Source organism: Carettochelys insculpta, chromosome 5, assembly GCF_033958435.1.
Source record: "Carettochelys insculpta isolate YL-2023 chromosome 5, ASM3395843v1, whole genome shotgun sequence".
Lineage (NCBI taxonomy): Eukaryota > Metazoa > Chordata > Testudines > Carettochelyidae > Carettochelys > Carettochelys insculpta.
This window is the reverse complement of record NC_134141.1, coordinates 29,402,691-29,415,515: the sequence shown is the minus strand read 5'-3', so window position 1 is coordinate 29,415,515 and position 12,825 is coordinate 29,402,691. Positions and strand designations below refer to the sequence as shown.

The window sequence follows — 12,825 nt, the reverse complement described above, 5'->3', positions numbered from 1 at the left end:
AAGCTGATGTAGAGAAATAATGATAAAGTATTCCACAAAAATCAGCCAGTCTTGGAATAGACATTGAAGGTATAGTAAAATGAATTTTTCTTGACACATTTTGGCTGCGTCTACACGTGCACGCTACTTCGAAGTAGCGGCAGTAACTTCGAAATAGCGCCCGTCACGTCTACACGTGTTGGGCGCTATTTCGAAGTTGAAATCGACGTTAGGCGGCGAGACGTCGAAGTCGCTAACCCCATGAGGGGATGGGAATAGCGCCCTACTTCGACGTTCAACATCGAAGTAGGGACGTGTAGACGATCCGCGTCCCGCAACATCGAAATAGCGGGGTCCTCCATGGCGGCCATCAGCTGGGGGGTTGAGAGATACTCTCTCTCCAGCCCTTGCGGGGCTCTGTGGTCACCGTGGGCAGCAGCCCTTAGCCCAGGGCTTCTGGCTGCTGCTGCTGCAGCTGGGGGTCCGTGCTGCATATACAGGGTCTGCAACTAGTTGTTGGCTCTGTGTATCTTGCACTGTTTAATGAAAGTGTGTCTGGGAGGGGCCCTTTAAGGGAGCGACTTGCTGTTGAGTCCGCCCCGTGACCCTGTCTGCAGCTGTGCCCGGCTCCCTTATTTCGATGTGTGCTACTTTGGCGTGTAGACGTTCCCTCGCTGTGCCTATTTCGATGTTGGGCTGAGCAACGTCGAAGTTGAACATCGACTTTGCCAGCCCTGGAGGACGTGTAGACGTTATTCATCGAAATAGACTATTTCGATGTCTCAACATCGAAATAAGCTATTTCGAAGTTGGGTGCACGTGTAGACGTAGCCTTTGGGTATAGTGCCATTTGAATAAGACCTAGGGTACAAGAGCTTAATGGCTACCCCCTTTTTTTTTTTTGTTTGTTTTTCCTTGAAGTTTCAAAGGAGAAAGACTGGTACTAGATGTTCATTTTAGAGCAATATTTCTGTTTGTCTTTCAATGCTGAAGCACCTTCGTAAAGAAAAGCAGGCTTGTGGTCAGCTTTTGTACTCGCACTCTGATAAATGTCCCAGCCGCCAAGGACCCTGAACCAATACCAGATGGTATCAGGGACAGAGGTGTTGCACCATGACTTAACAACTTGCTGTGGGATTTTACTGCTGCATAAGCCTCCTAGCTATGTCTGGAGAAACTTGAGTTCTTTAGGTCCGAGCACAACCTTATGGAATGTTCTAAGAGACAGAATTTCAAGTAGCTGTCTCTGTTGTCATGTTCCATAAAAGAAATTCTGACATTACATGTGAATCTCTGAGAAATAGGAGGCACTGAGTGTGCTGTTTAGAGATGGCTATTAAGCACAGACATTGGGCAATTACACAACTTGCAATATGATGGATGTTGCAATATGATGGACATAAGTTCTGTTAGGAGATGAGAATGATGTCTCGACAGAAAGTGAGAGAGGTAATGTCAACTGAAAATAACCAACACTTCTAATTTTGAATCCAAAATCTATACCAACTAATGGCAGGATGTAAACTAAGTGATATTTGACTGACTCTAAGGAATTTGCCGAAATCTTAACAGCTCTGGGAACACTCAAAGGACTCTATTCCAAATCACTACCACAGGCGGTAAGAAGGAACTAAGTGGGAAATCCAAGGACATCTAAGGCAGTGTTTAAGGTTTTTGACACCATGGAACATTAAACAATAATATTTTCTATGCAGAACACTGATGAAAATTTTCTTCATTGTTGTCAGATGAAGAAAAATGAACAGCAGTATATACAACAATAACAAAATGAAGTAATTTAATCAGGCATCATAGCAAAGTAATGGTAACGTATCTGATTTTAATATCAGAAATTATATACTATCAATATATTTTTTTCAAATGTTTGCAGCACATCTGTGAGTTGTTCATAGAATATCAGTGTTCCACAGAACATAGTTTAAGCAGCACTGGTCTAAGGCACATTTACTAGGCAAAGGGATACTACTGGTTTAAGACTGCAAACTTGCACATCCATAGTGTGAACATACCAGAAGTGGACCCACATGGACAATACTCAAAGGAGAACTACATTTACCTCACTCTCCTCCTACCTCCATACTTGCTGAATAGCCTCTATCATAAAGTAGTCATCCATCTTCACAGGAAATTAAAACATTCACAGGTATTTCTTTAATAAAATATTAATACATTTATTACTTATGGAACAACAGATCTGAAGTAAGGTTCTGCAGGATTAGGTTATTAAAACTGTATTGGTATATACATAATGGATTTTACTTTATATTAATATGTTCTATTTAATAATGGATTGACCAATGATTAATAGATGTCACAAACATGTTGCAAATATGACCAGTTTATGCTATAAAACAAAGCACTTAGGTTAAAGGAATAAGATATGGTTATAAGCAACTTATTGATCTGTGCAATTTATAAAATCGATTAATAATTTATTAAAGACATCTACTAACCAGTTACAAACTATTTATAAATGGAACCTTCATATAAAGCATGACCATGAATTTTTACGTAGATTCTATGCGTGAAAAATACACACCAGGGCCACAAGACTTCTTCCTCAATGTTCTGTATATCCATGATATTAGTACTTCTCTGTAGTCTCAAACAGTAAAGGCACTTTTTATAGAACAGAATTTTGCATAAAGTTATCATCCTTTTATATTTACCAGTCCTCATCTTCTGGTATCTTGCTTAAAGGTGGATTCAAGCAGTATATATGGTAGGCCATATTACATTCATCACACAGAAGCTGCATGTGAGCATCCTGTTTTCCACCACACAAATAGCAGGAACAAAAGCGACATTCTGCATCTGGGTCTGCCCTACAATGCTTGCACTCAGGGCCACTCTTTCCTGCAAAGAAAAATTAGAAAAAGTTAAGCTTCACAGAAGTGATTTCAGATTCATAAAAGAGAAGTTACTCACCTGTAGTAACGATGGTTCTTCGAGATGTGTCCCCGTGGGTGCTCCACAATAGGCGTCGGGCTCGCCCGGCGCCGCAGATCGGAAATCTTCCAGCAGTTTCTTCTGGATCGCGCATGCGCTGGCGCGCGCCGCCCCCCTACACACCTCCAGCTGCATGCGCAATCCGGTCCCCGCCAGTTCCTTGACCAGCCACCTCGGATGCTCCTGAAAAACACTAGACAGAGATCCAAAGCGGGGAGGATGGGCGGGTGGTGGAGCACCCACGGGGACACATCTCGAAGAACCATCGTTACTACAGCTGAGTAACTTCTCTTTCTTCTTCGAGTGGTCCCCGTGGGTGCTCCACAATAGGTGACTACCCAGCAGTGACCCAAGTAAGGAGGTGGGTAATCGGTTTATGTACAGCTTGCCCCCGAGAGGACTGCTGTCGACAGACGGGTATCCTCTTCGAATAGCCGAGGCAGGGCATAATGCTCGGCGAAGGTGTCGTAGGATGACCAGGTTGCTGCTCTACAGATGTCTTTTAATGAGATGCCCTTGAAGAAGGCTGTTGACGCCGCCACCGCCCTGCTGGAGTGAGCCCCAGGTGGGGCCAGCAAAGGAGCATTTTGAAGCTCGTAACACATTTTTATACAGGACACAATATGCTCAGAGATTCTCTGTGAAGAGAGACCTTCTCCCTTTGATCTGGGAGCGAGAGAGACTAGGAGCCTGTCCGTTTTCCGGAAGGACTTAGTTCTGTCTATGTAGAAGGCCAACGCTCTCCTCACATCCAGGAGATGCAGGCGTGCCTCCTTGCCGGAGCTGTGAGGCTTCGGGTAAAACGAGGGTAAAACTATTGGCTCGTTAAGATTGGACTCCGAAGAGACTTTTGGAACAAAGTCTGGGTGCAGCTTTAAGCTTACCGCCTCCTTTGAGAATACTGTGCAGTGCGGCGTTGCCATCACTGCCGCAAGATCACTCACCCTGCGGGCTGACGTAGTTGCAAGGAGGAAGGTTGTTTTTATCGTAAGGAGACGTATGGGAACTGTGGCTAATGGTTCAAAAGGTGGACCCGATAGCGTTCTGAGCACCAAGTCCAAATTCCACGATGGTGGAAGCGGTTTCCGAGGGCAGGGGTACAGGTTTACCAGCCCCTTCAAGAACCTGGTAATGATAGGATGGGCGAATACCATGGGCCCTTCCTCTGTATGCCGAAAGGCTGATATAGCGGCGAGGTGGACCTTTAGCGAGAATAGAGAAAGCCCGCCTCTCTTGGGGTCCAATTAGTATTCTAGTATTACAGGTATAGGAACGTCAAGGGGAGCTAACTGCATGGCGGAACACCAGGCTGTGAATCGAGTCCATTTCTGCTTGTAAGTCCTCCTGGTGGAGGTCCTTCGACTACATTCCAGGACTACTTGTACTCCCTCCGTACACGTGCACTCTAAGGAGCTGAGCCATGGATTAGCCATGCTTGTAGGTGCAGACCCTGAGGGTGCGGGTGCACTATGGACCCCTGAGCCTGCGTGAGTAAGTCCGGCGCCACCAGTAGAGGGAGCGGTGGGCGGTCCGACATGCGCAAAAGCAAGGGAAGCCATTGCTGCCGATCCCAAGCGGGACTATGAGTATCATGCGAGCTCTCTCCCTTCTGGCTTTGTGCAAGACCTTGTGGCAAACAGATCGATCTGGGGAAATCCCTAAGTACAAAAAATGCGCTGTAGCAGATCGGAGCAGCTCTGCCATTCGTGCATGATTGTGAAGCGCCTACTCAGCTGATCTGCTTTCACGGTGTGAGCGCCCGGCAAGTATGAGGGTTTCAACATTATGTTGTTGGCGATGCACCAATTCTACAATTGGACTGCTTCCGCACATAGGGCGCGGGATCGTGCTCCTCCTTGTCGATTGATGTAAAACATAGTGGAGGTATTGTCGGTATTGAATCCCGACTACTTTGCCACGTAGGTAATCTTGAAAATGTTTGCAGGCGTTGAACACTGCTCTGAGCTCCAGCATGGGTATGTGCAGTGTCTGTTCCGCAGGGGACCATAGCCCTTGCGTTACCTTGTCGCCGATGTGCGCTCCCCATCCTATGTGGGAGGCGTCGGGAGTAAGAAAAAATAGAAATTTGTGGTTGGTGAAAAGGCACCCCCACTAGCAGATTCTCGGGGTTTTCCCACCACGCCAGGGATCTGCGCATCCTCTGTTGTGGAAGACACCACCCTGTGGACAGTGTGGGGTGCCGGTCTGTAAACGCTCGCCAGCCAATGCTGCAGGCTTCACATCTGCAACCTGGCATTCTGTACCACAAACGTCGCTGCCACCATGTGGCCCAGCAGCTGTAAGCACGTTAAGACTGGCACCGTGTTGCTGTATGTGATGACCTGCACCAGCGAACTGATGGCGCGGAAGCGGGTGTTGGGCAGGTACACCCTTGCTGTGATCGAGTTTATGCATGCCCCTATGAACTTTATATGTTGTGTGGGTTCGGACTTTGACTCTGTGAGGTTGATGACAAGGCCCAGCGAGGAAAACGTGTCTGCTGTGATGCGTATCATGTGTGAGACCTCTGCCTTCGAGGCCCTTTTTAGCAGGAAGTCGCCCAGATATGGGAAAAAATAAACACCCCCTGTCTGTGCAGGCAGGCTGACACCAGTGCTAGGGTTTTGGTAAAGACTCTGGGGGCCAAGGAGAGGCCGAACGGAAGAACCCTGTGCTGGAAGCGCTCCTGGCCGACCGTGAAGCGGAGGAAGCGTCTGTGTGCCGGGTGGATTGTTATATGAAAGTAAGCATCTTGTAAGTCGAGTGCTGCAACCCCGTCTCCATCGTCCAGTGCCGTGAGTATCAAGGCAACTGTGATCATCCAAAAAACGTTGCTTGCGCAAGTAACGGTTGAGGCCCCGAAGATCTAAGATGGGCCTGCAGTCTCCTGTTTTCTTCTCTGATAGGAAGTAGCGTGAATAAAAACCTTCCCCTGGAATTATTCCGGCACTCTTTCCACCTCCCCTATGAACATAAGGTGATTGACCTTCTGCTTGAGCCTCGCCTCGTGGCAGTGTCCCTGAGGTGAGGCCTGGTGGGAGGCTTCGTTGGTGGAAGCGACTGGAAGGGGATCGCGTAACCCATGGCTATGATCTCCAGCACCCATTTGTCTGTGGTGATCTTTTGCCATTGGGAGTGGAACGGTCTGAGGCAATGATGGAACATGAGGTGAGAATGGCCTTGAGCGAGGGTATTGATAGTGCAGCCCCCGACATACCCGTCAAACTTGTTGCCTTTGGGCCTGACCCGAGGGCGTACGGCTTTGTTGAGAACGTCGCCTAGGAGTTCTGTACTGTTGCTGCTGTTGATAGCGCCCTTGGCCGTAGCTCTGTTGATATTGAGCACGTTGCAGTTGTAAGCATAGCGTCTTTGCTGAGGATAAAATTTTTCCCTCCTGTATGGGGAAGTATAAATGCCCAAGGTTCTAAGTGTAGCTCTCGAGTCCTTACTGGAGTGAGGGAACAAGTCGGTTGAGTCTGCAAACAGCTTTTGTGTATCAAAGGGAAGGTCCACAATCTTCGCCTGTAGGTCCCTTGGGATACCCGATGTCTGGGGCCAGGATTCTCTACGCATGACCACTGCTGTAGCCGTTGAACGTGCCGCCGTGTCCGCCATGTCCAGGGCAATCTGGACTCCCGTCCGTGATGCTGCGTAGCCCTCTTGAATAATCGCCTTTAACATCGGCTTTTTGTCTTCCGGAAGTGAATCCATGAAGGACGTAAGCCCGGAGTAATTATCAAAATTATGGTTTGCTAGGTGTGCCCAGAATTTGCCACTCTCAATAGCAGGGTAGAAGAGAAGCATACCTTCCGGCCAAACAGCTCTAGCTTCTTAGCATCTTTGTCCGATCCCCCCGATTTGTACTGAGAAGCCTTTGACCTCTGCTGGGATGACTCGACCACCAAAGAATTTGGTTGTGGGTGACTGAAGAGGAACTCCATGCCCTTTGCCGGGACGAAGTACTTCTTATCCGCTCTCTTGTTCGTAGGCAGAACAGAGGCCGGAGTCTGCCATATAGTAATGGCTGACTCCAGAATGGCTTCGTCCAGCGAAATAGCAATTTTGGACGAAGCCGGGGGTCTCAAATTTTCCAGGAGTTTGTGATGTTTCTCCTGCACCTCTGCCGTTTGAATGTCTTGCGTGAAAGCCACCCTTTTAAACAGCTCCTGAAACTGTTTAAGGTCATCCGGGGGAGAGACATCCCCGGGAGCCATGGCCTCATCTGGGGAGGATGAGGAGGAACCACTAGGGTAAACCTCCCTCAAATCCTCGAGCTCCTGCGGTCGAAGATACACTTGCTCGCTGGAGGACTGTGCAGGAGATTCTCGGGGTTCTAAAATTAACTCCCCTTGAGACAACTGTGTTTCCGTCCTCGATCGGGAGTGCCCATGGGGGTATTGAGCGGCCGGGGGGGACCTGCCCCTGGGTGTAGGCCTGTGGTGTCTGTGTCCAGCATGATAAGGACGACCATGGCAGCATGGGCAAGGGTCCGGGGATGGAGACCTAGACCACTCACGGGGTGTGTACCCTGATGTCTGGGAGACCGAGACGTCCGTGACGACACAGATAGAGGTGAAACTGGCTTGTGATAGTACTCCAGGGGATCCAATCCCAGAAATGGTGAAGGTGGCCCAAGCCATGGTAGCATTGGTTGGAGAAACGGAGGAGGTGGTTTCGGATGGGCCGGTGGAGACACAGGCCTTCGGTGAGGCGTGTGTATCACGGGGGGAGGGCTTGGTGCTAACAGCAACGCAGCCCTGTCCGGAGATGGACTGCGGTGCCGGGCTTTTGATTTTGCCTTTCCCCTCCCCTGCGGGGCCGGCACCACCCCCTTCCGTGCCGGGGATCTCGGCCCCGCTGTCAGCGCCGCGCTGGGCGCCGTCAGCTGCAGTGCCGCGCGGGTACCCTCCTCCGGTGCCTGCAGGCTCCGTGCCTGGCGCCCCTGCGCTGTTGGTGCCGGGGGGGCCGGTGCTGCCTGTGGAGGTGCCACCGGGTCCGGCGCTTGCCTCACTGACGCTCTAGGCGCCGCGCATACCGGCTGTTGTATAACTGGAGGCTCAGCCTCTGCCACGTGCGCTGCCGCGCTGCCGCTTGCCTGAGTATGCGGCTGGTGGCTGTGTGCTCCGCTCGTCCTGCTCGCTGCAAACGCTGGCAAGGATCGAGCCAGGGAGTGTTTCCTCCGTTTCTGCACCAAGGGGGTCAGAGAAAGCTGCCCTCCTCTTATGAAACCCAGAAGGCCCTTCTGGGTGAGGCTTCTCCGGCAAGTCCAGCTGGAGAGCCTCATCAACAAGAGCATTTTACTCCTCATTGCTCTGTCCTTCCTGGCCCTGGCTGTGAGCTTAGCACGGTGAGAGCACTTCTGGGTAGCCTGTGATTCCCCCAGGCATCGGATGCATTCGCTATGCCCCACGGAGGCCGGCATAGCTTCACGGCATGACTCACGCTTTTTAAAACCTGAAGAGGCCATTGCAGTGAGTCCTTTACTGTTAATAGGGTACTTAGCACTTAATCCGTGCCTTTCCACCCCAAATAGTGATCACCGGGCTGCGGGGCAGCGGGCGGCCTAAACGGCCTTCACGTCCGCTCTTCTCTTCTCCGCTCCTCTCTTTTTTCTTTTTTTTGCTGATATTCTCTTTGTCTTTGCTTTCTCTCTCTCTCTCTCTCTCTCTTTTTTTTTTTCATAACCAAAAACAACAAATGACACGTAGAAAAAACCCACTATTTAATCTGACTCTGGCCTTAGCCTGAGTAGATTCCGTCTGCAGCCGATGGCGGTTGAGAAGGAACTGGCGGGGACTGGATCATGCATGCAGCCGGGGGCGCGCAGGGGGGTAGCGCGCCAGTGCATGCGCGATCCAGGAGAAACTGCTGGAAGATTTCCGATCTGCGGCACCGGGCAAGCTCGACACCTATTGTGGAGCACCCAGGGGGACCACTCGAAGAAGAACATGTTACTATGGGGTTGGAAAAGGTAAGGGGAAAATGTAGCATAATGCTGCAAGGGCAGGAACTTTCCTACTGTGTCTGTGTAAAAAAAAAAGCCAAGCATAATGATAGCTCTTGAGAAACATTAACTTCCTGAACTATATATGTAATAATGCTATATCTAAAATACTAATCCCACATCAACTTGTGGTTATCACGCTGGTAATGAAAAAGATCAAATATATTTTGCTTTTACCGAATTTAAAAAAAAAAAGGCCACAATACCTACACCCCTGACAAGCCCCACTGATAACAAGGAGAATCTACCTATTACAGGACAACTGACTAATTCCCCAATTCCATGGAGACTTCTGTAAGTCTAGTCAGTCTCCTGGAACTGCTCACATGAGAAAAGATATCCATGTACAGGTTTAAACTCCCAAATCCAGCATTCTCTCATCTGGTTGGGAGAATGAGGGGCCAGCTAGACCAGCAGCTTGAGCCCAGGGCAGGGCAGCCACAACTGGTCTGGTGGCAAGGGCAGGCTAGCAGCAGCCAAGGAGCCTGGGCCAGGAAGCTGTAGTGAGAAACCTTTGCCCCCGGAGCAGAAAGACCAATGATTACCTTTAAGAGTGGTAATATAATTGCAAAGATGAACTGCTTCCTGATAAACTTAACTGACATGAAGAAAATGTAAAAAATTAAGATCATTCCCCAGGGAAAGCACTGTAACAGAGTACAGAAGGCTAGCTCTTGACTATTGGTATTTATAATTTGTAAGAAGAAAATGATCCAAATTGTCCAGCAAACCAAGAGGTGGAAGCTTAATGAGGTCAATATATATGTATAAAATTGGAGATATACATCTCCTAGAAGTGGAAGGGACCTTAGAAGATCATCTAGTCCAGTCCCCTGCCCTCTTGGCTGGACCAAGCACCATCCCTGACATCTATTTGCCCCAATCCCTAGGGGTCCTCCTCAAGGATTGAATTCACAATGCTGGAGTTTAAGCAGGCCAGTGCTCAAACCACTGAGCTATCCCTCTCCCTTTTTAAAGCAAGGCATTTAAAACTAAAGAGCTAGAAAAGATCTCCTTGGAAGGTTTAAATACAAAGTCAAGACCACCTTTCCCCTCCACAGGAATTGAGCCAATCCTAGTGGTCTGTCTCTGGAGTGCATGATGTAGAAGTGGAGAGCCCTCAAAGTCATCTTTTCTGAGTTGATGCTGCTCAGTTACATGAGGGACAGCTGTCCTTTGCTCTTTATATTGTAAAGTGGGTGAAGGGACAGGAATGTGCAAGAACAGTTATGCAGCTCTGCAGCGTGGTAGAACAGTTAATACCCACTGAGATTTTTACAGGAATACTCCAGAAAGCTCTCCAGGGAAGTTGGAGGAACTGCCTTCTTCCTCCCCCTATTGCAGGAAACTTTTCCATGCCAATTGGCAATAACTTGCTGAAGAACCAAAGATGCAAGCAACATACAGACCAGTTCTGAACATTCACACCTGTAGTAGATGCAACCTGGGATCCTTTCTTTACCCTCAGGAGTGATATACTGGCTTAACAGATAATCTTTGCTTGTGGAAAACGGTGGAAAAATTTACAAATAGTCTCCCTCGATGCCTTCAGTGATCCGCTGAAAACATCACCAACCCCATTTTGAATACCCAGACTCCACCTGGGCCAAACTCAGTAAGACAATGATTTGTATGTCAGATGAGGCATATTTTGCTGTAATGATTAAATGCTGTGGATGAGCTAACAATCATATTCCTCCGTATTGTTTCTTCTGCTTCTGAAACGGTAACATTTTGAGACCCCTGCCCATATCAGTGGTGGGAAACCTGCATTCCATTTGGTTCTATATAGGGCCCATGAGACATTTTGGTTGCTGCTGCCCATGCCACAGGGTTGCCTGATTCTGCTGGTTTCCATTCATATAGTTGTTTTCCTACTTGTGAGGTACACATAAATTAAGCTTATGTGCACACAAAATTGATTATGAGAGTCAGGTGCTCCCTCTGCAGCAAATCAAAGACGTACTATGGATCAATCAGTACACCCCACAGATTGGAGGTGTGCACGCACAGTTAGTAAAACCAACCTATCCTGGGATACCATTTTGGTTACAACAATCTTGTGGCCTACTGAGATGATGAGGGCTATTCGTGTGGCCCTCTTAGCAACCTAAATTGCCAATTACTGCCCTACACACTGATGGAATGCCCTTTTCAGATATGGAAGAGACCAACGTATATAGCACAGGTGTCGGCAATCTGCGGCTCTTTAAGAAGCCGCTTGCTGCTCTGAGCACTGCTGCCACTGACTCCTCTTGTGGCTCTGGAGGCTGCCACCATTTAAACAAAAAAAAAACAAAAAAAAAAACTAAATTCAGTTGCCTGCCATTAAACCAATTCAATTTAGTTTTATTTGCTTAAGCAGCTGCACATCCAAAGTTGCTGAGCAGTCAGCTGTGGCAGGGCAGGGAGCCCCAGAAGAGGCAGTGAGCCAGCCACGCCGCACATGGGAGAAGTGCTAAGGCCACAGGAAAGCTGGTGGGGGGGCGGTGGCTGAGCCTGCCCCTGCCAGAGCCATGCAGCTCCACTGAGAAGGAGGTGACAGCAGCAAGAGCAGTGGGCAGGAGGCTGCAGCCGTAGAGTAGCTGTGAGCATTGAGGCAAGTTAATCCTGAGGATGAGAGGGGCAGAGATTGGGGCTGAAAGGGTTTTACACCCTGGGGTTGGGATGTGTGGTTTTGGGGCTGAGAGGGGTTAATCCCGAGGATGGGGGGTGGTTTGGAGCTGAGAGGTGTTAAACCTGGGGATGGGGGCACGTTTGTGGGGGGGGGGGGTAAAGCTGGGGGATGGGGCAGATTTAGGGGATGAGTCAAGTTAAGCCTGAAGATGGGGGTAACAACTTTCTAACTGGTATAAATCAATGTGTGTGCATTGTTCTTAAAAGATGGGTGATAAAAAGTACAATTTGACTTTATTTATTAAGGACTATCTCATACTGTGGCTCTTGAAGAAGTGATTTTGTAACCGAATTTGAAAAAAAGACTCTTCTCACTATTTTGGTTGCAGACCCCTGATATAGCTGGAAGGACCTGTTCCAAGAGGCACTCTAATCCTCAGAGGCTAAAAAAGTGAATGCAGAGAGTAGATAAAAAATTAAATGCAGAAGAGTCAGAAGCATATGTTAAAGGCCAGCAGTGTATGATAAAAGATGTTCATCTGCATGATCACTCAGCAGTCAGAACAGGTGCTTGCCTGTCCTCACAGCTAATACAGAAATGTTTTCCATACCTTCCTCAAACTCATCCCACATATTCCTTGCAATTTACTGGAATGTCTTGGTACCCAATTTACTCCATCCTTTGGAAAGCTTCCAAAATTATATCAGGAGGTATGCACTGCCCATCACTTTTTTCCTCCTTCCTATCACGCCTTTTGTGTGTGTTAACTGATTCTTAATAAAAACAAACTCTCAGAAAGAGAGCCACTCTTTATTCATGTATCGGAGGGGTAGCCGTGTTAGTCTGGATCTGTAACAGCAATGAAGGGTCCTGTGGCACCTTATAGACTAACAGAAAAGTTCTGAGCATGAGCTTTCGTGAGCACAGACTCACTTCGTCAGATGCTGGTCATGGAAATCTGCAGGGCCAGGTATAAATAAGCCAGAGCAAGGCTAGGGATAACAAGGTTAGCTCAGTCAGGAAGGGTGAGGCTTACTATCAGCAGTTGATCTGGAGGTGTGAACGCCAAGGGAGGGGAAGCTGCTCTTGTATTTAGCCAGCCATTCACAGTCTTTATGAATGTGTCAACTTCTGGCACTGTCCCGGCAACTCCTGCAGCTGAACTGGTACCAAACGTAGAGGTTATCCTTTCCTTTGGACTATATCAGTAAAGCTGAGAGGGAGGGGCCTGGAGTCTGGGCAGCCCAGGGTCTCC

The 12,825-nt window shown here is 48.5% G+C and overlaps 1 protein-coding gene across 3 annotated transcripts in view; it reads right to left on the bottom strand.

Moving 5' to 3' along the window:
• UHRF2 (ubiquitin like with PHD and ring finger domains 2) overlaps positions 1 to 12,825 on the bottom strand; it is a 129,925-nt gene that overhangs the window by 39,811 nt on the left and 77,289 nt on the right. For all 3 annotated transcript variants that reach the window (XM_074994878.1, XM_074994877.1, XM_074994879.1), the window contains one exon: positions 2,670 to 2,856. In XM_074994878.1, the coding sequence (XP_074850979.1) occupies positions 2,670 to 2,856 (187 nt within the window). The remainder of the gene's footprint in view (positions 1 to 2,669; positions 2,857 to 12,825) is intronic.